The following is a 25,325-nucleotide window of genomic DNA, read 5'->3' as shown; positions in this document are numbered from 1 at the left end:
TTTTTTTCTTTAATAGTAATGAATTAAAAAAATAACTCTTACTAATTTGGTGATTCGCTTTTTAGCTCATGATAGGCCAAATACTTTAAAATAAAGTTATGGTAACTGAAAAAAAAATACTAACATTAATCAAGGGGTCTTTACTGTGCTTCTGAGACTGAAAAGCTTGGACTGCCAACAGACCCTCCTTCACACAGGCTGTGAGCCACTTCCTTCTCACAGAGAATCTCCCTCCAAAAGAGTTTCTTCCCTAAAGCTTTCAGAAGAAACGCCACCATTTGAAAACCCCCAAAGTTTTCAAGTTACTAATAAATGCACCAAGTAAAGGCTACTGTTACTCATTTTCCTACCTATATCTGTGCTGATCCAGACAATATTCCAATAACATGGATTGCATCCTCAGCTAGGCTGTGCTGCTTCTGCCCCCTTAAGTGGGGGGAACATCTCACTTGCCCTAAAATTATTTGTAACAGTGCAAACAGGGTAATAAAATAAAAGTACCTCCTCCTCTTCTTGAGACTCGGTCAGTGGGCCATTCCGCGTCTCTTGGAAAAGGATTTTCTTCATTTTCCGGTATTGAAGGTTATCCAATTCACGTACTGCATCTTTTGTCCTTTGTATGAGGTCTATTAGTACCCTTGGTGGTCGGTCTCGGCGAACAAAATCATGCTAAATTAAAGGAAAACAAAACACATAGCTTCAGACATGACACTAGTATCTTTGATGTAAAGACACTGACACAGCGTCTTTTTTTAAGAGACACCTGAAATGACAGTTCATATTCAGCAATCGGTCTGTTCATAGTCAATAATTAGTAATACCCAGTATGAAAGACTCCAAACACACTCAGCACTGAATGCTCATCCCTACGTCAAATAACCAAACTGACCAAACTACGCGGTATGAGTTTTGACCTGTGGGCTGCAAAACGTTTTGTCCAGAAGTCAGAAGATATGCCTAAGCACCGAACTCAACTAAACGTACAGTAGAAAGAAGTGAGGCAAAAATCACTTTGCTACGTGAAACTCGTGTGTGTGTGTACGCACGCGCACAGGCACATCAGCAGCAGGAGAAGCTGAGTAGTGGACGGAGAGGTGCGAGACCTGGCTGACCCTTCGCAAGCTCTCTTTAGCCCTCACTCCCCGATTCACTTTTCTGTCCGAAATGGAACAGTTCGGACCAGGGTCGGGTTTCCTGAGCTCTCCAGACAGCACAGCTAATCCGTTCCTTCCTGAGCTCGGTGGCTTGATGCGTGCAAGATACAAGACAGTGCCATTTCAAACCTTACAAAAGCATAGGACTTTAAAATGAACAAAATGCATAAAAGACAAAGAAGAATCAATCCTGATTATGCAAGATTACCTGCCTAAGCTACACACAAAGGTTTATCCTGCATCTATCTATTCCAACTCATACATAAAACCAGTAAGAAGACTGCAAGGTTTATTTCTACTTCAAGCATTTGTAGCCAATTTGAGTTAAAGCAAAACCAGGTTCTTGCCACCTCCTGCTAAGGATGTACTTAGAAGCACAGGTTTTAAGTGCAGACTTAACGATAAATTCTTCAATGGAATTTGAGTACGTGATTAAAGGCTCTTCTCTGACTTATCAGATACGTTCTCCTGAACTGTACAACTTGCAGTAGAGTATGAAAGCCTTGCAGCTTTCTCATTTAACCTTTGACTAAAGTAGACAGTCTGAGTATACTCTTGCTGAAATTCTACTTGGAATCACTACAGTTGGGTACGTTGCTTAATATGGATTATTGGAGATGGCCTGAAGGCCCAAGCATCATCTGCACATTTCTAGAAACATTAACAATGAAAAAGAGAAAGGGGAAAATGTTCTCTATCCTGCCTTGCAATTGCCTTTTGTTGGAGAGCTTCAACAGCTGGACCCCACCTGCAAAGACATTCTCAGGAGGGTCATGTCTGCTCACTGGGCCTTCCAGCTCTTTGCACACCTGGTGACCTCATGGTCCCATAGGACAGGGAGGAGCATCTCTACCCTAGATGTGTTGCCATCCCTCAAGTTGAAGAACTATAACATCCAGCTGTAGCTGGAGTAACCAACATGTGAAACCCAGTCCTCCAAACAGGAGTCTTACGTACAAAGAAGTTGAAAGGATGAGCTGATTTTTTTTTAATGATTTGTAAATAAACATGGAGAGTATTGTGCCACAGGCTTATTTCTTTTTTTTAACTTGAATTCAAACTGTTGATCATTTGGGTTTTGCTAATGGGTACAGCTAATCATTTCACTATCAATTTTTTCCTAATAGTGACGGTGTTCATTTTCGAATTATAGCTAAAAGTTCTGAACATCATTTCACACAGGAGCAAAATGAATCATTTCTGCTCCTCAACGCAGATAACCACCATTTATTTCTCTGTAAACATTAACAATCTGCAGTTTATCTACGATAAGAGAAAGGTAACTTTTTTCTCTCATTGTAGATAATTTTCAGAAAGCAGTAATGCATTTAGAACAATGATCCTGAACTTAAATTCATCCTTTATGTCCAGTGTCTACTGGTTTACGCATATTCTTTAGCAGTGCAAATACTCATTTCTCTGGAAAGACTATGTTCTTCGTATTCAAGCACTACTTAAATATCAGAGTGCAACCACATGGAAGCTGTAGGGCAGATGCACAAAAGTGAAAACCAAAAGGCTCTTGCATAATGCAGATACAATTCTGGCTGCTCACTTGCATTACCCAGCTGTCTAAACTGCACATAGAAGAGGTAGGCACCCCTCTGCTAGGTACTGTGCAACTCTAAGAAATGATGGCTGAAAGGACTTAATTTGTCCACTTTCTCCAAATGTCAAGTTAAAAAAAAACAACAATCAAACATACAAAACCAAAATGACTCAGAAGGAGGAAGAGGTTAGTCTAAAGGCACGTCCCAAGTTGGTGGTGACTAACAGAACTCAAGTCTCCCGTGAATGTCACGTAAGCTGAGAAAAATAGGGAAACAGTGTTTAAAATAAATTTTAAAATGGCTTTAATATTAAGTGAAAAACATTAGTGAGATAGTTTTGGGGCTTTTTCAATGTATTTTTTTTTTTTTAATTTCAACTGCATTGTAATATCCCTACAGTCATTTGACTGTTTTCAGCTGGGATAGTGCATGGAAACTGAACTCATTCTCAAACACCTCATTTAAAATTCAGTTCTCTTTAAGATCGTGTGACCACAAAAATTTGCTCTATCCCTGTTTACTGTACACAAGTGAAAAACCCTAAAACCACAAAAAGATTCTTCAATTTTATAATCCAACAAGCTTTAGGGAGAGGTACTGCAGGAGAGAACATCTAGGGTACTGTTCTGAAAGTCTAAAACCAAATAAAAAGACTGAATATACATGACTTCAGAATAAGATCTCGGCTCCAATTGTTTGTACAGACTCCAACCTAAGGCACTTATGAAATCATATCCCTCAATGAACTTACACTATTCCTAGAGAGCAGAAAGGCTGCCAATCCACATGAATGAATCATTCTGAAACCGACAACATAAACCTATTAGCTGGTCAAAAGATTGTCAGGGTGCTGCAAGCAGAACCAGAGAACAAAACGCCGGTTATGTGCCACAGCACAAATGTATCGCGCAGAAAAAAAAAACCAAACAGATATACACCAGGTGCCGAAGAGAGAGTATAAACAAGCTCGTTCATCAGCCTTTACCTGGAGAGTGAAGGCATGAGGGTTAAATATTCTATATGGTCCAGGCTTAAAGCAAGGACAGAAGCGAGTGCAAAGCTAGCTGTTCAGTAAAGAGTGCAGGGTTTCGATTTCTCTCTTCAAGAACCAAGAGGCTGAGAAACATCCATGAGAATGCATTTCACTGAGCTGAAAGAGCAACAAGAGAAGCCATAAAACAAAGGCTGAATGGTAGCCTTAGAACAAAAAAGACAAAAAAAAAAAAAAATCGGCATGAAAAGGCTGTCAGGTAGACACAGAGCAGCAATTTAACCTACTGTGGAAATTAAGCAGCTAGCAATTCTTCTGCTCAAATATTTAAGGAAAAACTGAGTCCTGTTTACCTGGTGTGGAACAGCAGCATGCCATGCAATGCTCTCCAGCAGCTATGTACAGCAACCAGAGGAATAGCAGGGCCACTGATCAATTTTAAAGAAAGGAAATACTTCAAAAAAAAAAAAAGCGCCTTATGGAAAAGGGGCTGGACAGGATTTCACACATCCCTACCTTCTAACGGAAGGCTGCTCCTGAACTTCCCAAACACAAAGCCCTTGGAGTTATAAGCAGTTCCGATACTTCTCAGGTAAACTGAAACCCAGTGGCTTAAACTGGAACTGATTTATGATTCACTGACAAAACTTTGGCAAACTCTGGACACATCACTCCCAGCACAGGTCCCCCTCCTACACACTCTTGGCAATTATGAACCTGTACATGGCACTTTCCAAAACGGTATAGTTATTTCCAAAACAAGTTCTAATTAATTGGGTTCAGCATAGAAACTATTAAAGGGATATAAACAACTTTTGGGTTTGGTGGTTTGATTAGGGGCAGAAGTTAACCTAGTTATTAACCTGTTAGTGCTACTTTTAACAGCCAAGTATGATGGAGGAATATAGCAAAGAAGCAAACACATTACAAGATGTTAATGAATCAAGAGGAATTGCTCAAAACCCATCCACAACAAAGAGATGACTGGAAAATGGAGATCAGAAACACAGATAGAAATACAACACTGCACAACTAGAGACAGAAGTTGAAAAAAGTGTGATGTCTGGAAATACACAATTAAAAAAACAGATGCAAAGTATGTTTGGTAAGTAATAATATGAGGAGGGATCTACAGTTGGCACTAATCGGTAAATTTGTCAGGAATTCCGCACCAGACAGCAGTGAAAAGAACACAGCATCACAACCTCCTACTGTCACATCGCAGAGCAGAAGCAGCCTTTCCTAGCTCCCACGCAACCACACCTGGAGTAACACTTCACGATATGCGTATTAGCGCCAGAAATGCCCACTCAGCCAGAGTAACTTTAGACAAAAAAAACCAACAACCCAAAAAGTAGATCAGAAAGGCCCAAATGAGTCATTTACACAAACACGGCAAAAACAAGAGCTGAACTGAGATCAGGCAGAAAGATCATGAAAAGATGCATATTCAAAAGGTATGCACAGATAAAGAATTAATCGTGCTCACATTAGCATTACTAGAGGAAAAAGGTCAAGATAACCTTCCTGAACTTAGCCTGTGTCTGTCAAAAAAAAAAAAAAAAAAAAAGACAAGACAGGACAGTTCAAAGCACTGCAGACAGAACAATCCTGCTCTGACCATGAGATAGACGTGGGTCATCCAGTCTCTTTCCATCTCTAATACCCATGCTCCTTTAAATAATCAGCCACTATCTGTAAATCTTTATTAAGAGCTCAATCCTCTGATCATGTGGAGTACAATTCTCAAAGCACTACCAGCTCTGCAAAAGATTTGCCATTGCCTATGCATCTTATGAAGACTGGTTTAAGTCTAGATTTTGAGTAGCAATTAAAATGGATTTTTAGATTTTCTGTCACTTCCACAGAGAAAGCCTGTAGTAAATTACAAGCCTTAAATCTTACCGAAATTGCATATAAGCTTAGGAGCAAGCATTGCCTGTTACACAACAGAAAAATAACATTTTTCCTTACTGAAGAACGTGAGCAGGGGGTAAAAAAAAAAGAGAAGGAAGTTAATGGTTACATTACTTTACACAAAACTGCATAACTGGTCCAAAAAGGTCTTTGCTTTCACACAAACAGCACCAAGTCATAATTTCCCCACTCCCTCTGCCCCCATTTAAAGGCCAAACAGTGTTGCCTCCAGTGTCCTCCCTCATTTCTGTCTGCTCTTTCAGAGACCACGTAGTGCAGCATGGTCACAGCTCAGGGCATCCTTCTGACAGCACAGTACAGCAGAGAGGCTGGTGAAAATTCCTTCTTCATCAAAGCAGGAGGAAACACGCTCCTAAGCCCTGTCTACGCAAAAAACTATCGGCTGGAACTCACTTCTGCAGCACAGATTTAACTAACCCAGCTCTGGACCTGCTTGTCCTTGATAATACTTTCAGTTAAAGTACATACAGCACTGCCTTGGGAAAAAAAAAATTAAAAAAAAATTAAAAAAAAAAAAAAAATCAACATTAAATTCTTCTATCCCCCTCCTGCTGACAGGTCCTTCCTTCAGCTAAAAAACCTGTTACTCACACTACTATCTCATGAGGATAGTAGTTCTCCATCACAACTGTAGCCTCTGCAGAGCTCTGGGGCGCAAGAACAACACGGTGCTGGGCTGCTTCCCCAAATGACTCCTTACTCTACAGTGTAACTGTCTCACCAAACAGCCTAACTCTACTTTACGGCAGTAGTTTGATTCTTGAGCATCACATTATAAAAAGTATTGTGACTGACATAACAGGCAAAGTCAGGAAACAAAGTTAAACAGCCTAAAATACCCTTTAGAAGACCCCAAAACTCTACTGATTCAGACGAGAGCAAACTCAATATTTTTTTTTTTAAAGGGCAATTATTTGTTCACCGTCTTTAGAATTATTTTGGTAGACAAACAGATTTTTCCCAAATTTCTGGAAAAGTTTTGAAAAATTACCCGTAACAGATCTGTTGATGATGGCCTTTCCTGAGGTATTTTCTGTAAGCAGTAATCAACAAATCCCCTAAAGGAGTCTGACCTGTAAATCAAACAAAAAAAAAAAAAAAAAGAAAAAGTTCTAAATGAAAAAGAAGCTTAGGATCTGGAATATACTCCGATTTATTAGCACAAAGCAAAAGAAAAACCTTGACTGATTTGTTCTTAAATTCTAGGGCAGAGAAATTAACCGGACTTTTCCAAATTCTGAGTAAGTTGACCCCACCAGTTCTTTCAACAGTTCAAGACTGTTAAAACAAACACAGACACACAATTATCCCCAACCACAATCTGAAAACCAAGGAAGACCTATGTGTACCAGTCACTATTTTCAATTTTACTTCAACTACTTAAAAATAGATGACAATGGAACTATTGGTAAGTCCAGAAACACACTTTTTAAGCTAGCTGATGAAAGGGCTCTCTAGAAGCTTCCCACCATTTGTAACACTGACTCAGCAAAGCGCCTTGATACAAGGCTTAGTTCAACAAATCTTTCCGTTATATGAGCTCGTATCATAACTGGAAAGAAGAAAACCCTTCTTCTAAGTGCCACTGAACTCGAAAGCAGCACGAAAGGCACCTTGCTTACTCCCTGTGTTCTCAAAGCCACAGAGAGCAAACAGGTGACTATAAACAAGCTGCTTGCTAGCAGGAATACCGATTCTTATACTGCAGTCACAAGTCGTCTCTATTCTGCATTGCCAATTCTGCACAGAAGAACATGGGTATCGGGATGCAGATAGGAGACCAAGTTCTTTCAGTCTTGAAAAATGGACAACACAGAGCTGATGAAATAAGGAAACTGAAGCGGAGCGTTTCTGATAAAATGATCAGCGATGAAACAAATGCGCTACTTAAATGCATAGCAGTGTAACTGGGGGAACTTCACACCTCTCCTGTTTCAGGCCATCTGCAGACTCTGCCAAGCACCACTGCATAGCTACCTTCCACTCTCGTGTACAGGAAAGAGGAAACGGGGTAACCCCCGTGCTCCCACAGAATAACAAACCATTCTAGTATCAAAGCTCAGATTCTGGAACAAGCCTGTAGCATGGGGAGTATTTACTGGCCACAGAGCTCTCATCACTTTTGAAGTCACTCACTGAAAAAAAAATAGTAATCTAATTACCTCTATATTCTGTGTACCTCTCCCCTCCCTTTCTCCACATTGCAGCTGCACTACAATGCTAACGATTCTTCTGTCAGGGATCTTTTGCAGCTGGAAACTTTGCTGATGCTGAGCTACGGCTGGCTTAACACATCCAAGAATATTTTAATTCCTACAGCATCTACAGCCCCATAATTAACACCTCCACACATTTAGATTGTAGCACAGCCAAAGTGACAGAAGGTCAAAATTGAGCCTGCCTACGCAGGAGCATTATTGGAGAACGCAGTCAAATCACTACATTGCAACAAACACTTTTCTTGTCAGACTTGAACCATGTAGAGAGTGTTGCAAAGCAATTTCAGGGAAAAAAAAACGTTTAAAATGATCTGGTAATAGCTCTCTTACCATTCATTTGACTGTAACGTAGGGGAATCATTCTGGGCTATGTGATATAAGGCACTCATTGCATTCATGTTGAAAAGTGGAGGCTTCCTTTCAGCTAGAAAAAGAAGAGAAAGGTGTGATAAGGCAGTCTGGAAAGAAAAGGAGAAAGATAGGGAAGTATGAGGAGGGTAACACTGCTAAATCAATGGCTCATTACTGTCCTCAACAGATTTAAGCTAATTATTTTAATATTCTAGGTTAGACAAGGACAACCACTCAAGGAAAGCTGTAATTCACCTGAAGAGGGGATAATGAAATCCAAAGAGAACAGGATGCAAATTATAAGGTAATTTTTCCAGCAAATTTTACCTTAACTGCAACATTTTATACCTGACCTGCTACGGTAAGATCAGCAGAAGCTGACTAAAACAGAGTTCAGACCCACAGAATGTCCAGGCTAGGAAATTTAGGTATCAATCCCTACACATCTTTGATGCACTGCTGTAGCACCTGCATTAAGGGAAAAGAGCGGCTGCCCGTTTCATCTGTCATCGGCAGTCACCTGCAAGTAGGACAGTTTGCCAAATTCACTCGCCAGAGGTGTCATTAACTCTCCCTAACTAAAATTATTCCTAGTCCTTGCACCAGGAGGACACCTACCTACCAGCCCCTGACCTCTCATGAGTGCAGCAGATGTCCCGCAGAAATGGAGGAAGGCCAATTCTCACCACCAGCTAAGGTCAGTCATGCCCATCAGCCCATGATGCCAGGATTTTTAAGTTCATGTCAGGTCAGAGCAATCACTTGTCCTTCACATGCAGCATGCATGCAAACCACCGCATTTTCTTTGCTTTAAACACTACTTACTTTAGGCTACACAAGAAATTAAGACCAGCACTCAACGAAAGCCAAGCGGTGCTCAACAAGAGATTTCCTCCCACTGCTACCTGACCCCATGTTCAGATACGGAATCATGCAAAGGCAAAGCTCTAACTTTTTTTTTTTTTTTAAAGATTATTACTTCTTAAAAGTGTAATATTAAAAAAAGCAAACCCATCAACTATGTAAAATGGCTTTGAGGTTCTTGACTGAAAAGCTCCACAGAAATTCTACTGTCAGACTCAGGAGGGTAGCATAACATCTATTCTACCACTGTGATTCAATCCTTGAGAGGCCACGACAGTCTAAATGCCACATGAAAAAAAAAAAAAAAAATAAATCAGTGGCCATGTGGAAGAACAGAAGTCTAGAACTTCTGGTTTTTGCATTCTTTATATCAAAATACAGATTGTGTCAGCAAGGCATTAGCGCTGGCACATGAAATAAAACATTGGAAGTCACTAGTCATTTACACCATTACCATCTCTGTATTGGGGTCAACATTTCTTCCCATTCTGTACATGCCTTTCTTTCTTATCTCATATGCTTTGCTGATTAAACATTTACAAATAACGTTTTCAGTGAACTTGCCCTCGCAATAAGTTCTTGATGTATTGCTGTCAAATATAATCCATATCAAGAGTATCTTTGAAAATAATCTACTCAGCACATGCAATGTCAATATTCAAACTTAAAGTGCACACATCTGCTCTGTATACCTGCTATCACATCTACATCTGCTTCAGGTTGTGTGGATGCGTATCATTTGCCCTTTGCAGTGCAAACCCTTTTCTTCTCATGTAAAGAACCTGTCCGCGTTGATTCGTGTCACAAACTTTCAGCTGAGATTGAAGATTTTTGTTTCAGAGAGTGAGGAAGTAAGAAGAATTGAAAATTAAATGTAGGTCCCTTCTGACACAATTCTTAGGACACCAGTTGCCTTGACATAATAGCTGGAACAAAACCCAGCTTGAAAAATACAGGCTAGAACCACAGTTTCTTCTCACACAAGACTAGGATCCTCTAGTTACTAAGGGAATAACTGAGCACACCAGATTAACATTAAAGCACGGCAGCACTAGTGGCTTGCTCTTGATTTGCCAGTGAGTAAAAGATTTAACTCAACTGACAGTGCTTTCCAAGTCAGGCTTTTTAAAGAAAAAGACCAAACTTACGAGGAATAAGAATCTTCTGTTTTTTTCAGGACTTCCTAATAAATATTGCAGACAATTAATGATTCATCTCAGCTGCCAAGCGTTTACTCACCTAACTCAATACACGTGATCCCAAGAGACCAGACATCCACCTTTCCATCATACTGTCCCTCGTCCATAGCAAGAATCACCTCTGGTGCCATCCTACCAACCACAGTGCAAAACATGCGGGTTAGGGGATACAAATTGTGACTCCCGGCACATAGCTTAAAATGAGACGGCTTCATTATCTTCAGCAGCGCAGCGGACCAGAACTTAAAGAGCCAGCATGGAGCTGAGGAAAGCCATGCTGAAATGAAACAATGCTTGCCTGCACTAGCAACTCTTCCAAGAGGCAGTTTAAGAAAGGAAAGTAAATAAAAGGCCAACCTGATCATCTCGCTGTTAGCGCAACATGCTGGCACATGGGAGACCCACACCAATCTCAAAGGCATTGTACCTGCAGGCAGACAGCAAGGGCTGGGAGAGTCCTAAAGGTATCACTTTCACTCTCACCAGAGATGGTGGGTTTTCCATTGGCATACCAGAAGAATTTTCCAGCAGATATATGCAGCCTGTGAGTGTCGCTATGAAAGGAACAGGGAAATCCAGAACAGTGGGGAAATACATTGGTCCAGGATAAAGGGATGAGTTGGAGGCAGGAGGAAGAAGCAGCGGGCCCAGCCTGCAAAAATTCAGGCTCTTAACTCCTGTTCTTCAAAGACGAAGCAGGTTTCTTGCCAAATGGACTTGTTCAGAGGTTGGGCGATAGGTGACCTCCCATCAACGCCTGGGGCGTCTGCCACAAAATAAGTGGAGCATAAAACTATGCTGGTCCACTACATTAGGAATGCCAAGCAACTCAAGTGACCCTTAAGCAAGTTCCTTTAAAACAGGTTTAAGCAGCTGTGCGACTTCCAGTCTGCATGGCCAGATTAGCAGGATTCCCTTTCTCCATGTGGTCATCTTAGTTCCATTACCTATGGCGAGCATTAATAATTCTTAAGCCAATGGCATTACAACAGTTGAAACACCAACTGGTATCATTTCAAAGTGCTGCACAGCCCACCTCTACTCATGGGCACTGAGAAAGAACACATCTCCTGAAGAGCTGGACACAGGGATTTTAAGGAAACTGCTTGGTTAATAAAGTTTTTATGCCAGATATTATTTTCAGACTGTGAAACGCTGGAAATGGAAGAGAGCGGTCTTATTAAAGGACTGAAGTATTGCAGGCTTTACTCACCAGTAAGGCGTTCCCACGAAAGAATTGGCAGGGGAGACTATAGATGCTGACCCAAAGTCAGCTAATTTCACTTGACCTGGTTCTGTTAGAAGAATATTTCCAGCTTTAATATCCCTTTAAAAAAACAAAAGAAAAGTATACTTCCAGTTACAGTCGAATAACTTTCAAAAATTTACAAACACACAGAAGTCCGCTAACTTTTTCTCAATTAAACATTCATAAAAACCTGAGAATATTTAGAAATCTGCTATTACGGAAAGCTAGAGAATTTGGATACATGGCTTTCTGGGGAATGGAAATCTGGCTGCACCCAAAAAGGGCAGGAGGTGAGGGAAGAGAAAAGGAGAGGAGATGAGCCATGGTTGCAAGGTTGATGCCCCAAACTGAGATCCAGGAGAGTTGTGTCCTAATACCCAGCTGTGACACTTTAAACGATACCAGACGTTATTTTCATCTTTCACGTGCCCTAGGCTCCCTTATCTTATCCTTCCTACAATTCTTGGATAATACATATGTTTACGCAATTAACGATAATGAAGCTACTGCAATACAAAAGGCAAAAGATACATTCAACACCTTTGGCACCATAAATTTCTGAAGCCTGGCAATAAGTGGGTTAATTTCAGATTAACTGCCCATCAAATGCTGAGAAAGGTTAACTCAATTTGCATACCTTCCAAGACACTTGGCAATGACACTATTCAAAGTCAGGGAAGAACTCACCTGTGCACCGTTTACTTCTAATACCTACAAATTCTGCAGACTCGTCTGTTATACCTGAAATATATTTTTTTCTACCCATCTGATATAAAAGAAGGAGGACTGCTTTAAGAAATTCAGGTCTACTTACATATTGCCAGCTGAAAATCACAATAGTGAAAAGAAGGGCAACAAAAGCGGTGAAGGGTCTAGAGCACAAGTCTCGTGAGGAGCGGCTGAGGGAACTGGGGTTGTTTAGCCTGGAGAAGAGGAGGCCGAGGGGAGAACCTTATCGCTCTCACAACTACCTGAAAAAAGGGCGTAGCGAGGCAGGGGTTGGTCTCTTCTCCCAAGTAACAAGCAACAGGACAAAAGGAAATGGCCTCAAGTTGTCCCAGGGGAGGTTTAGGATGGATATTAAGAAAAATTTCTTCACCGAAAGGGTTATCAAACATTGGAACAGGCTGCCCAGGGAAGTGGTGGAGTCACCATCCCTGGAGATATTTAACAGACAGGTAGACGTGGTGCTGAGGGACACGGTTTAGTGGTGGTTTTGGCAGTGTTAGGTTTATGGTTGGACTTGATGATCTTCAAGGGCCCTTTCAACCTAGATGATTCTATGATTCTATGTTCCTTATAATCCTGATACAGGACTTCAATAGTAAAGGGAAAATTGCAAACCAGGTATGCCACAGATGCCTTTACATGGGGCAAAGCTATTTGCTTTTGCAAAAGCAGACCCTCAACTTAAATGGAGTACGTTTATGGGATCCCTTTCAGCCAGGCTTTATATGCCATACCGTCTGGAATGTCTCTTTGCCACCTCTTCAAAAATATAATGTATTTTATACAAAAAAATGCATCAAGAAAATACCAGCTTTCCTTATGTGGTGTTCAACTATAAGTCCTTAAACACCAAAGCCACTTATCAGTAGTAGTGGACCTCCAACACAAGTTTCTGTGTGTTGCCAAACACACTTATCCTCTGACTCTGTGAAAACGAGCTAATTAGCTTTGTTTCCCTTCCCATTTATCTATCTTGTATTTGCTGTAGAGGAAGAGCACACACTGAATTACAGTACAACAGTTGAAGCATAATGATTTATGCATCAAATACAAATCCAGTATCACTGTAGACCCAGTCTACGGTCGCCAGTCAGGTGAGCTGAAAGATCCTTTACATTTAGCGTGACACAAACACTGGTGACATGCCTTTGTCTCCACAGGGCAGCACACGGGACAGGCAAAACTGGGATAAAGACAGCCACAGAGACAGAAATTTACTTCCAGTATTTCAGCAGCAGAGTCAGAACCTCTGTTCCCCATTCCCAGCACAGTAGCACTTCAAAACTAGGATTATAGATTATTTTTGCAGGCATGCGCTATTCAGAAATATGTCGTCTATGCATCTGTCACTTTTGCTGGTGGACAAGTGCTAAAGATGTCTTGTATGTGCAAGAATGCATGCCTCAAAAGTACAAAACAGACAGCACAGGCTGTCCTCTTTACTGTTATCTCCACCGCTACCTTCACTGTACAACAATCAACAGAGGACTCAGCGGCCACGTTAGGTATCAGCAAACATATTTGCTAACTTAGGTTTGCCTTGTGCCTGCGATTAAACAGCAAATAATCTCACCCTTTGCCATCCCATAGTGTATGACATTAGAACTAACTGGTAGCAGAGACACTCGGGGAGCTCAGGAGGCGAGATCAGAGACTTGCTTTGTCCTGCATCTCCACAAGGTGTCCCTCCATTCCAGGTCACGCTCGCTTTGCCTTCCTTGCTGTGGGGCAGGGAAACCACAGCTGTCCCAGCTGCCAGCTTTGGTCACTTCTCATTCAGCATTTGCTTTACTTTTTCCTCAGTGCTCTTGGAACTTGCCCCAGCAGAGGCGAGCACGGTGTTTTCCTCCAGGTGCCCAGCTCCCTGTTACGGTGTGCATCAGCACAGCACTCCTCGTTGCTGAACAACGGAGCTAGGGCACAGCACTCTTTCACCTCTCCTTTTTAAGATACATCTATCAGAAAACTAGAAATCTCTTGATGGTCCTCTATTCTGAGAGAGATTTGCCTTCTCATCACGTCAGAAATTAAAAGGCGGAATACCTCTTGGAAAAAACCCAACTAGATAGGAAACGCCTGTCTGGTACATGTAGCAGTAACTCTCCCTATAGCCGCTCTCAGCACGCTGCAACAGAAAAGTAACTTTTTCCAGGTTTGGAAGAGAAATAACCAGCTTTGTTCTTGACACACTATAAGCACACTAATGGAACGTTCACACAGAGTAGCTCGTATTCAGTATGTGAAATTGCTGAATTTACAACACAATAATTGCACCATGTTAGAAAGTCCTAATGAGTATCAAGAAAAAACTAATTCTCAATAGTATCCATACAGGGAGTCATTTACTATAAATAAGAATTCAATGCACTTTGAAAGCACGTACAGTATTTCAGAACGGGTATTTTTATGCTCAAATAAGGGCATATATGCAAAGGGCTGTTCAAAAATAATCTTAATTTCACAAATTGCTATTAATGTTTAAATTAGTATTTCTCTTAAATACGATTTAATAACCATGTGTAGATATGCCCCAAATAGTTATTCTAACAAGTGACAAATAATTCCTGCCTTTGTAAAAATCCCTCACTGCCTCAGATATATCAATTTTCTGTGCAGTTTGCCAGTAGACTACAAAGAGGCTTTTAGCCCCATAAATTAGCCTCACGTTGCCTTGTTCTGATGACTCCCCACTCATTACACTAATCTAGTTGTCATTTCACAAGTCCCTGATGTGTCAGTAGTACCCAAAATTAGACAAAAAACCATAAAACGAGAACATGCAACATTGTTGACAAATGAGTCAAAAAAAAAAAATCCAAACTCCTGAAAAATACCACATTATGAAAGACAGATCTAGGAGCTACATCCATGAGCAGCCTGTTATAAAATCTTCCTCTGCCTGTGGGCTCCGATTTCTCCTAAGGTAGTTTTACCCTTCACTTAGGCTCTCAGCGACTGATATCTGAAAGCAAAAAGTTTTACTTACTCATACATAAAACATTCTCACCATGTCTAGTCTTAAAAATAGTCTAGCTATATCACTCTGCTTTATTTGGCAAATTTAGGGTGATATTTTCCTGTCAGTGTTTATTGCCCACATTCAGGTGTATTCTTCGTTACCAGGGTCTGCAGAGAAAAATTACTAATAGGGAAGAAAATTCAGCAGAGGATATAGGAACATGAAATTACTTCAACCAAAAAAAACCCCACACACTCCTTAACAGCCAACAGCTTTTATTTGTACTTCTACCCCAGCATTAGGAGTACTGACACGTCCATTAGAGAAAATTTTGGTAGAATAACCTTTACTGAAGTTGCTTAAACGCAGCAAAGCAATTTTCAGACTCCAGAGAGTGGAAGATGGAAGGATGTCTAAGCAGCACCGAGCTGTTGCCTTACCTATGAATCTTACAGTGAGAGTGCAGGTAGGCCAGCCCCTGCAAGGCACCGTGGGTGATGGCAGCAATCTCCACTTCCTGAAGTGGTTTCTTGTGAACTATGGAAAAAAAAATCCAGAAAAAACATAAGGTAAGCGTGATCATTTCCTGAGAAAGCATAGAAGGAACCCCAACAATTTTGCCAGCTACGAGGTTAACATCATCTTCTCCGTACTAGTTTCCTACGGCCTGAGGGCCATTAGCAACTCTTTGTCATGTATAGCCTGTGCATGTATTTCACATCATAGGAAACCACATTTTTCTTCACATTTCTGCTAGGGCCAACAATTATCGTTAACACCAGGAGATATGTCTGAGTGCAGCTTGCCAAATGTATTTGAAATATTCATTTGGTCCTTAGCAAGAAAAACTTGCCACTTGCCCCCCGCAATAGCCCAAAACCAGGAAAATGAGGAATGCCAGCTACAAAAAGATGCTCCAAAGCATCTTCCATATATCCCTAAATATGACTTCCATATATCCCTAAATATGACCAGCATGTGCCTTTGGCTGACTGTATCTTAGATACAAAAGCGACGGCCCACAAAGAGTACTAGTTTTTTCAAATTCAGCTTGGACTCCCGGTTCCTCTGCAGGTGCTGTTCTAGTTTTGAGGTCGTATCAGCCTCTTGTTCTATAAAACCATCTGTGATTATCCCAGAAACTGTAAGACAAGGACAAAGGTGATCTCTGCAGGTTTTTATTATGGATATTCAGAAAACAGGCAGTCTGCTTCAGTCATCAAGAAGGCACAAATTACAGGAACACTGCTATATAAGTTGATACCTTTGTTTTACAAGATACAAATGTGCATGCCAACTACATGTAGCACTGGCCTCCTGGGAAAGTCTCAGCGTACCCTGGGTATCACAAACACACCCATTCCAGCTACAGGATGGAGTAGTATAGACAGACCGCCTCTACCATCTGCAAAATACCAGACTGAGAAGACAGCCTCAGAAGGGGCACTAGCAAAAAGAAAATCAAAGACTATATAAAACTTACCCTCTAGCAAATCAGAGGCTGATCCTAAACAGTACTCCATAACCAACTGCAAGAAAAAAAAGCATGCTTTTAAATAATTGGGCACAGCTTCTCCACCTACTACTTGAATGACTGAGAAACAGTAGAAGTAAAACCTTAAGTTGCAAAAAATGCAATAAGCGATGAACAAAATAAAAGCTTCTCAACATTCCAGCAATGTCAAGACATCTTTCATTGTTGTAAAGAAGATTTAGGCACTGAAGTTTGGAGGGAGAAATTGTAGAGGATGTTCCATAATAGTTTAATCTGCACGAACACAGAGGCCTGCCTCAGAAGCAGGGATTTGTTCCAATGTCCTAAATAACTATTTCCTTTAAATTACCTGGAAGCTTCTTCAGATGAAAGGGACGACAGGCAGCGCGGGATAAATACTGCCACACGTAAAGACACCGCGTGTACTGAATATCTGACTGCTGTACCGTACGTTTTCTGCTCATGAAGCCCTCTAAATGCCACATCACTCACCCATGCCGTATGCTCTTTCAAGTAACAGCCCTTATACTCTATGGTGTTGGGGTGCTTCAGCTGTTGTAGAAACTTGACTTCTTTGATGATATCCTGCCATTTCTAATAAAAAAAAGCGCAAAAAGGTTTAAATATATTTCTCTGCTTAATCCCCTACATACTCTCATACACCACACACTGTAATACAGGCTGAAGAGCAGCCATAAAACTATTTCACAGTATGAAGATGATAAAAGTCTTAGTTACAGAAGCACAACTGTACACAACTGAAGTTGTCTGGATCTCTGTTGCATTAAGACCCCTCCCAAGACAGATTTAAATAGCTGGAAGGTCTTTTTTCTGCAATATATTTTACTTAAAGCATTGCTATCATTTTGTTTTTGAACTGTCCAGTGACGCAGTAAGTGCTACAGATGGTAACCGTTAGCTGTTTGCTTCCTTTTGTAACGCAGCACGAGGCAACTGGCGTTTGGAAGACCACAGCACATGTGGAAGGACCAACAGGTAAGCAAGGAAAAATGAGTTTAAAACATCCCTGTTGGCTCCTAACAAACACATTCTTCACTGCATATCAACCCGCCAATCCAAATGAACAGTCGATCCAAGTACAAAGTATCGCAACACAATAAGAGGAGCAACTAACAAGGAACAATTGAAGTGAGACCGATGTTCTGAATACAAGGTCTAGGTCATTTTAGATTATAGATCCTGAAAAGTGTTTCAAGTCAGCTATACATTTCAGTTGACACCTCAAAGAGCTGTGGTTATGGTTCCAGCAGCCAGCACGCTCTTAATGCACTTATTACTGAAATAACCACCCTACAAGCATTCTGAATTCCCATTCCCTCAAACTGAATTATTTGTAAAAATTTGCATAAACTCATTTTCCCTCCCCAAACCTCCATGCTTCTCATGGAAGTGAGCAACAACTACAGCATTCAAAAGCTGGTCTGCTAGTGTCAAATGAAATACGCAGCTAATTTCACTGTTCAGATTTACATTATGGTTGCAACAGCTTCTGCATGCAGAATTGGCTTTATTCATCTTACCTCATTCGTTTGCTTTCCACTATAGGACATTTTCTTGACTGCCACCACCTCATTAGTGTGGGAATTTGTAGCCTGGAGTAGGGAGAAAGAAACAGATTGAAAAAGTTTCATTTTACTTCCTCCCCATGGAGCGAGCTGAGCCTTTGGAAATGCAGGTTTTTCTCTCCTGTATCGCATCCTGGCAAGCTCCTACACTTCAGAGACATCTTCCTCATGGTAAGACTTACCAGACAACTATTACAACGCTTTTTCCTGACTTCATCTATCGGTCCACATTTGCTGTTCCTTCCTCGGCCCTTACTGCACTTGCTACTTCCCTATTGATACGCATACCAAGGCCCACCATTGCACCTACTGAGAACATGCAAAATACAGTTTTATTGGAATTGCAGTAAAAACAGTTTTAGATAAACCTTTGGAAAAAAGTTTTCCAAAGAAACAGATAAATGGGTGTACCAAAATCTCTATAATTTAATCCACAAAACCCAGAAAATATTTATATTCTCAAACAGCTATTTCAATCTCCAGATTCAAGAAGATGCTTCAGTCCGGAATTTAACTCAGTTAAAAAAAAGCAATCTTCCTTTCACTGCACGAGACCTCAATTGTACAATGAATATTACTCAGCCAGCAAAATTCTACTCTTCTGCAGCCTGTGTGACACAGAGATGGTAACCAAAGGCTGAAAACTCAGTTTTAGAAAGAGCTCTACTTGTCTGGATTGGCACTGGCCTCATTTCTGTGTGTTAAGGACACCAAACTTGAAGGTTTCAGTCTTAAGAGAATTGTTGAAGTCCCAGTACCTCCAACCATTTACCATTTTTGGGACAAAAAATTAACGACAGTTAAAGGCTTAGAATACAAAAGAAGTTATATGTGGTAAATCCTTCTTTCAACTGCTTGAAAGGATGAGTAGTATACTTTCAAGTAATGTATTAGTGAAGGACATTTCATGATGCACAGTGACTTCAAAGAAAAATGAAGTTGGGTGAACCAACAGAGCACAGGAATTACTGGAGGGAGTTGACACACTTAGGCTCTTCACATCACACACTCCTCCTCCAATGTGTTAGAGAAAGCTGAAAACAAGTAACTTCTGGATAAGGCAAAACCCTTCCTGAGCACTCATCATTCTGATTCAGCACATAAAAGATCAAGAGTATATTACTCAAATAGATGAATTAATGCTGGCGTTGTAAAGAAATTTCCAAGTATTTCTGTCTGTTACATTAATTCCAAGTATCTTTACATGAACATGGTATCTCTCATTTCAACCGTAATTTTTTGCCGAATAGCACACTGCCACGTTCTCACAGTTGTGGGTGAAGTTCTTGCTGTACAAAGAGCTTGGGATCCTCCTGCCTGAAACAACTTAAAGGGCTGTACAAGCATACTCGAGAGAAGTATCTGTTCGCTGAAGTAGTTTTAGCCATACTCGCAGATCTTTAGTGAAAACTTGGCAGAAAACAAGCACGTTTGGCTTGCAAAACCTTCTTTACACTGCCCTCATCTGCTTTATCACTTTTCAGCGTTTCTAACATGGACATAAGTAGGTTGGTTTTGATGAAAACTATTCTTCTGAAGTCAAGCATGAAATCAATGTAGTTGATTTCAAGTCAAGTTAGCATCAACTTTAAAACCTTGTGAGAAATGACATATTTTTTCTTAGCCTTCTGATACGTGAAGTATTATTTCTTTCAAGTAAGAAAAGAAATTTCAAATTATCTTGCCAAGGTTTGGCAACAGTATACTGGAAAACAGCTTGCAAAAATTGCACTTAAAGTGAAGTTTTTACTAGTACAATCCTATTAATCCACAATAAAAACAGTGAAAAAACACAGATCTATGTATTTGCTGTTTGTAGTGGTGTCAGTACCAACTCAAAGAAAAGGGTCAAAGAGATGCAGCAACAGCATAACAATCTATGCCCTGCCTCTTTTTATGTATTTGAAGTCTCTTCCCCATTCTTTTCAATGATTTAGAAAGCCTCATTCCTTCAAAGTTTTTTTTTTTTGACCTATTCGCCTTTTTTGATACCAAGCACATCAGGATCCCTGGAAACCTTGCCATGATGATCCAAGATCTTATTCTCAGCCTCTGCCTTACTCAGAGATGTGCAAGAATTATGATGTAAGCCAGGATACAAAAGCTTTTTAAAAGGGGAGGGGGACGGGACAAAAGATGCACAGCATCCCCTGGGCAGTAGGGAAAAGCTCTGGGATGACCTAGGCAGAGCAGTGGATAGCTAGAGGCCTTCCTCTAGTTATCTTCCATGAACGGAAGGGCTACTGTGCGCTGAAAACCGCAAACAGGTGAGCTCCTGCTTGTGATTCAGAGCAGGGCAAGGCAAAGACTCTGAAGAACTGTATGCCAAGTGTTTCATGCAACAGGAAGGAAAGATTAGGTTTCAAACAGTGGCAAAAGAGGTGAGGATGTATCACAGAAAAGTGGTGATGCATCTAATTACTATGTTACTACAGTAACATTACTACAGGCATGACTGCAATCACCATCCAGCTTGGAGGATGCAGCTGCTTCGAGGACATTGCAAGAAGCTGCAGTCTGGCTAAACTCTGCAATGGTTAGATAAAGCAACCAGGGAAAGGAGGAAGGGAAGAACCGGGGAATTGCGAGGCTTTTACCTAACCACAGTGACATCTCAGCTGTAAGCCTGCTTGTTAGACTAGCCCTCTAACACTCCTCACGCTCTCCCCCTTGAAGTATGAGGCATGGCTGAACACCAGAGCTAAATGATGAAGGTAGCGCTGTCACTACTTCATCTTTACGTTAAAGCATACCACGCGTCCTTTCCCTTTGGCTTTTGAAATACGCTGGGTAGGACCTCCCTTACTCCCACCTTAAAAAAAAAGCTTGCTCTTCTTACGGAGCAGATCAAACATGTAGTGTAAGTTTTACAGCCTTATCCTTACACATGTAGTGCATTTAACACTATACTTTCACCAACCTGTCACCACAACATCTAGAAGCGTCTGTCTCACTGTTGTCAATCCCCATGGTAGAACGGCCCCCCATACCATTTCTACCGTATTATACATTGAGGAATTATATTGTTATCCCTCAAAACACACACGCACTGCTTATCTGACACAAAATATCAGGCTCCTCTCCTGTTCTAACAACAGCCCCACCAACACCTCCATCACTGCACACAACTATGAACAGTGAACAGGAGTGCTTGCAAATAATCCATGCCAGCTACTGCCAGGTTCTGGAGTTACAGCTGTCAGGGCACTTATCTAAATACTTTAATGTCTGATATTCAGAAATCTCAGTTCTAGTGAACTCAATCTTCTGTAGAGGCAGGCCATGCTATCAAGCAGCTTTAGTTTGACTGATTTTTTTTTTGTTTGTTTTGTAGTGAATTCTATTTTAGTTTCACTGATAGCAACTGGATTATAATTATTTCCAAACCTAATATTTTGGATTTGGCTTTACTTGATACTAATTATAAAAGCACTATTCTTCTCACCTTCCAGATTAAATTCTCTTGACCATTATCAATTAATGCAATACATCCTTCCGACTTGAATTCCCATTCCTCTTTGGACTTTCTCTTTGCTTTTGCCATGTCAACATTTGCTATTGAAGACAGTACATTACAAGACAAACGTGGGGGCAAGGAGGGTGCCGAAACAAGATATTTCAAATATATTTCAAGCTTCTAGATTATCAGAGCAGCAGAGAAATTCAAAAGCCTGAACGCAATTTGATGCAACTTCCATGATATCTTTATCCAAGCAGTCATAATACCGATTCTTCACCAAAGTAGCTTTTAACTTCCAAATGCACTTTGAATCATTAATTCATTAGATGTATTAATTTGCAATGATTTACAAGCATATGAGCACCAAGCAGAGTATCTTGAAATTCCAGTTTGGCAAATTAATTTCCAACTGTTTAAATTCAACTTTCAGCATCAGACAGCACAAGATACCATATACTTAACCTGAATGGCCAGGTACAGTATTAAGACTATAGTCAACTGCTACTATAAACACAGCTGTAACACTAAAGAGCTCAGGAGTGCTCTGGAAACACTTATTTTTGAGATACGTTATGAGAAAGCTAACACACACAAAGCACTAAGGGCTCAAATAACGCTTTTACAAATGCAGATGATCTCTAAAATGTCACTTAAAATGGTTACATTTTCCAAAGAGGAGGCAAAGAAGTATACTTACAAAGTAAACTGCTCCAAAACTTCCATGTCCAATTTCATGTAAACCCACAAATATTTCTTCAGGATCATCTTTGTAGAACAGGTCAGCTATTTCTGGGTCCTTTGGCACCCCTTTGCGCATGTTGAACAGTATTATGAACTAGTTCGCGCTTTCAATTCCCAATCAATTTCTTCCTTCATCGACAAAGTAGTTTGTAGACAGCGTTCAGCACCTGGTGAAAAAGTTCATCTTTAATCTGTTTCCTTTACACATGTTTCTGTTCTCGCTTCTCTGACAGCAAAATTAGAGGAAACACTTTCAGGAGCACTAGACTTCACTATCGTTTCCTTCAGCTCATTCTTTTCAATTATTAGTCCAATTTAGATATAGAGATTAAAATGCATTCAGAGTCCAACAGCTCTTTATCTCATACAGGAAGCAAGGGCTGCAGTTACACTAAAGTCCACTTGAAGACAAGAGTCCTGTTGCTATGCAAAACATCCTGCGATAGCAGTTTGTTATTCTTCATGCTGGTCTCCTAGTGTGTCAGTTTTTAGACTATCACCCCTGTTCCTTCTACTTTTCTCTGCTGTTTGTTTGCTTTGTTTCTCTACTCCCACTTGCCAGCTGGTGCTAGTAGAAACGTTAGCTTCTATTCCACAGAAACACTTCACAATCATATGATTTTTATTTATTTATTTATTTATTTATTCAGTGCTATAAGACAGTGCTACTGGACTGTGATGGCTCCCAGGTCACAGAATTGCTTTTGAAAAATCCTAGACTCCATCACAGAAGGCAGATCTTTACCTCCTTAACATCTTTCTTTAGCCTAAACATATAATTAGACAGCCCAGAACTGAGCTGCACTGAAATCAAGATTTTAAATATTCATCCCCAAAAATTTATTTATGGGGGAAAAAAAAAAATAAATCAGGAAGTTTCACATTTCTTATTAAAAACATTCTGAAAAATCTGCATTGGCTCATCAGACATTGGTTTGCAAAGCAATGACAGATGCCTCTACCCCACTGCTTTTGACTTCTGAAACCCAGCAGATTATCTGCAGGTGAGTCAACTGGTGCAGTTTCTAACAACAGTCTGGAGCAAGTCTCAAAACTGCTTCCAGATATGTAGTTCAGTACCTCGTTTATTGAGACATCATCTCTGTGCACAAAAGAAAAAGACTTCTGAAAACATACCCTAAAATGTTCAGCCTACCTCATGATACAAACCAGTGTAACATTTAAAGAGAGACCAGCTGAAATTTAGCAATCAGATAAAATTAAAACTGAACCACACATAAAAGGCTTCAGAAGGTTTCAGAGCGCAAGTACCATCCAGATGGAACGATGAAGTAGAGCATAATTTTGGTCTGAGGCTGAGACAGTCTCCTTGGGTGAGGATGATCAGTAATGGAGCAACAAGCACAACAAACCGTGGTGCGTTAGAGGTGCACAAAGTACTCTGCTGGAGCATACCTGGGTAACTGTGGCACAAAGCATGCTCTGTGGCTCAGATTCCTTTCAGCAGCATTGTCCTGTGCTCTCGTCCCCCCAGACTGTATGCGCTCTCTTATTCTGCAAAGGAAAACAAATACCAGTATTCAGAAAAAGTATTTTAAGTTTTATGTCTTATTCTAATACACAAAACCACTACCTCTAGAAAAGACCCCCGACTACGAAGGCACCATGTGAAAGCACAGTGAAAAGCAGTACTGGCTGTGAATGCTAATGGTGGCTCTTTAGGTGAAGACAGGCGCTTCCCGTGTTCCACAGCCCTTGGGTTTGCTATATAGCATTATATGATAGGAAACCAGGAAAAGAGGTTAAATGCCAAGTTCTTTTGACTTTTATAAAAACTCTTAAGCTTGCTGGGGCATAGGAGGAACATGGAAGCTTGCTCTCAGACTACACTTTTTAAATTGCCTATAAAAAGGACAAAACTCACAAGGCTGAGTCTATCCTTTAGCTCAGTATGTTATACCTGATGACAGACAAGACTTCAAAGAAAAGGCTTAGGCATTAATAAGTCAAACATTGTTGGATTCCACCAGGGAGAGAATAAGCAACAAAAAGATGAAAGAGGAAGGCAACCAGTTAGACCCATCAGCTGAAATCAGGTCCAGATTGCTCACAGCTACGGATGCAACTCGCTGCAGTCCCCCATTCCTGATGGTGGAGCAACACCCCAAAACAGCCACAGGAGTCAAACACACCGAGTGCTTGACATTAGCTTGCCCTTATAGAAAAGGTTATTGTGTAGCCACATCCAGAGGAAAAATGCTTGACAAGTAAAGCATACTGCAATAGTTATGTTGCCAAAATCTGAATTAATATACATCTGGATTAGTGACAAACATCTAATTTCTTAGGGGAAAAAAACCATACGAGCAAAAACCTTCCTGCTGGTAGCTAACATTACCAAAAATGATATTTTTGTCTACTGTTTTCAACACAGCACAAGACTATTGAGCTGTTAAAAAGCTATTTGAACAGCTCCAGAAAAAGGATTTGCAATGTTTAGTTAAAAAGAAATAAAAATCTCAAGTATAAACTAATGACAAAAGCCAGATGAATGAAATGATTATTCATTCTCAGCTGACTGGCCTCACCCAAAGGTGCTATATTTACTACATGCCTGCAGACAGGGGCAAAGAATGCAGTATTTCAGGTCTGGCATTCTTCAGTCAAGTCAAAAATCCATTTGGCTTTAGAACAATAAAAACAAACTGACAATTTATCCACCTCTAGTCAAATGAACTTCTGTGCCATAAGCAGCCTGTGCAGCTCTAATATTCAAGGATAAATTAGTATTTTAAATGGGAATCTAAATGTCAATACTTAAAGTTAAGCCCTAAGTAATAATGTCATTCTCCAATTGGGACAGACGTATATAGTGCCGC

General features: G+C 40.5%; 1 protein-coding gene across 1 annotated transcript in view; it reads right to left on the bottom strand.

Annotated features, from left to right (window-relative positions):
* Window positions 1-23,970, bottom strand: part of TAOK3 (TAO kinase 3) — a 53,032-nt gene extending 29,062 nt beyond the window's left edge. The window contains exons 1-11 of the mRNA XM_009888603.1: window positions 23,902-23,970; window positions 22,442-22,652; window positions 18,240-18,311; window positions 17,191-17,292; window positions 16,687-16,732; window positions 15,644-15,740; window positions 11,480-11,593; window positions 10,307-10,398; window positions 8,183-8,276; window positions 6,625-6,706; window positions 502-669 (exon numbers count right to left, since the gene is read on the bottom strand). Coding sequence (XP_009886905.1) covers window positions 502-669; window positions 6,625-6,706; window positions 8,183-8,276; window positions 10,307-10,398; window positions 11,480-11,593; window positions 15,644-15,740; window positions 16,687-16,732; window positions 17,191-17,292; window positions 18,240-18,311; window positions 22,442-22,561 — 987 coding nt within the window. The 5' untranslated portion in view covers window positions 22,562-22,652; window positions 23,902-23,970. The remainder of the gene's footprint in view (window positions 1-501; window positions 670-6,624; window positions 6,707-8,182; window positions 8,277-10,306; window positions 10,399-11,479; window positions 11,594-15,643; window positions 15,741-16,686; window positions 16,733-17,190; window positions 17,293-18,239; window positions 18,312-22,441; window positions 22,653-23,901) is intronic.
* Window positions 23,971-25,325: the final 1,355 nt, after the last annotated feature.

The sequence above is a fragment of the Charadrius vociferus genome, unplaced genomic scaffold (assembly GCF_000708025.1).
Source record: "Charadrius vociferus isolate BGI_N301 unplaced genomic scaffold, ASM70802v2 scaffold917, whole genome shotgun sequence".
NCBI lineage: Eukaryota > Metazoa > Chordata > Aves > Charadriiformes > Charadriidae > Charadrius > Charadrius vociferus.
This window is presented reverse-complemented; position numbering and strand designations above follow the sequence as displayed.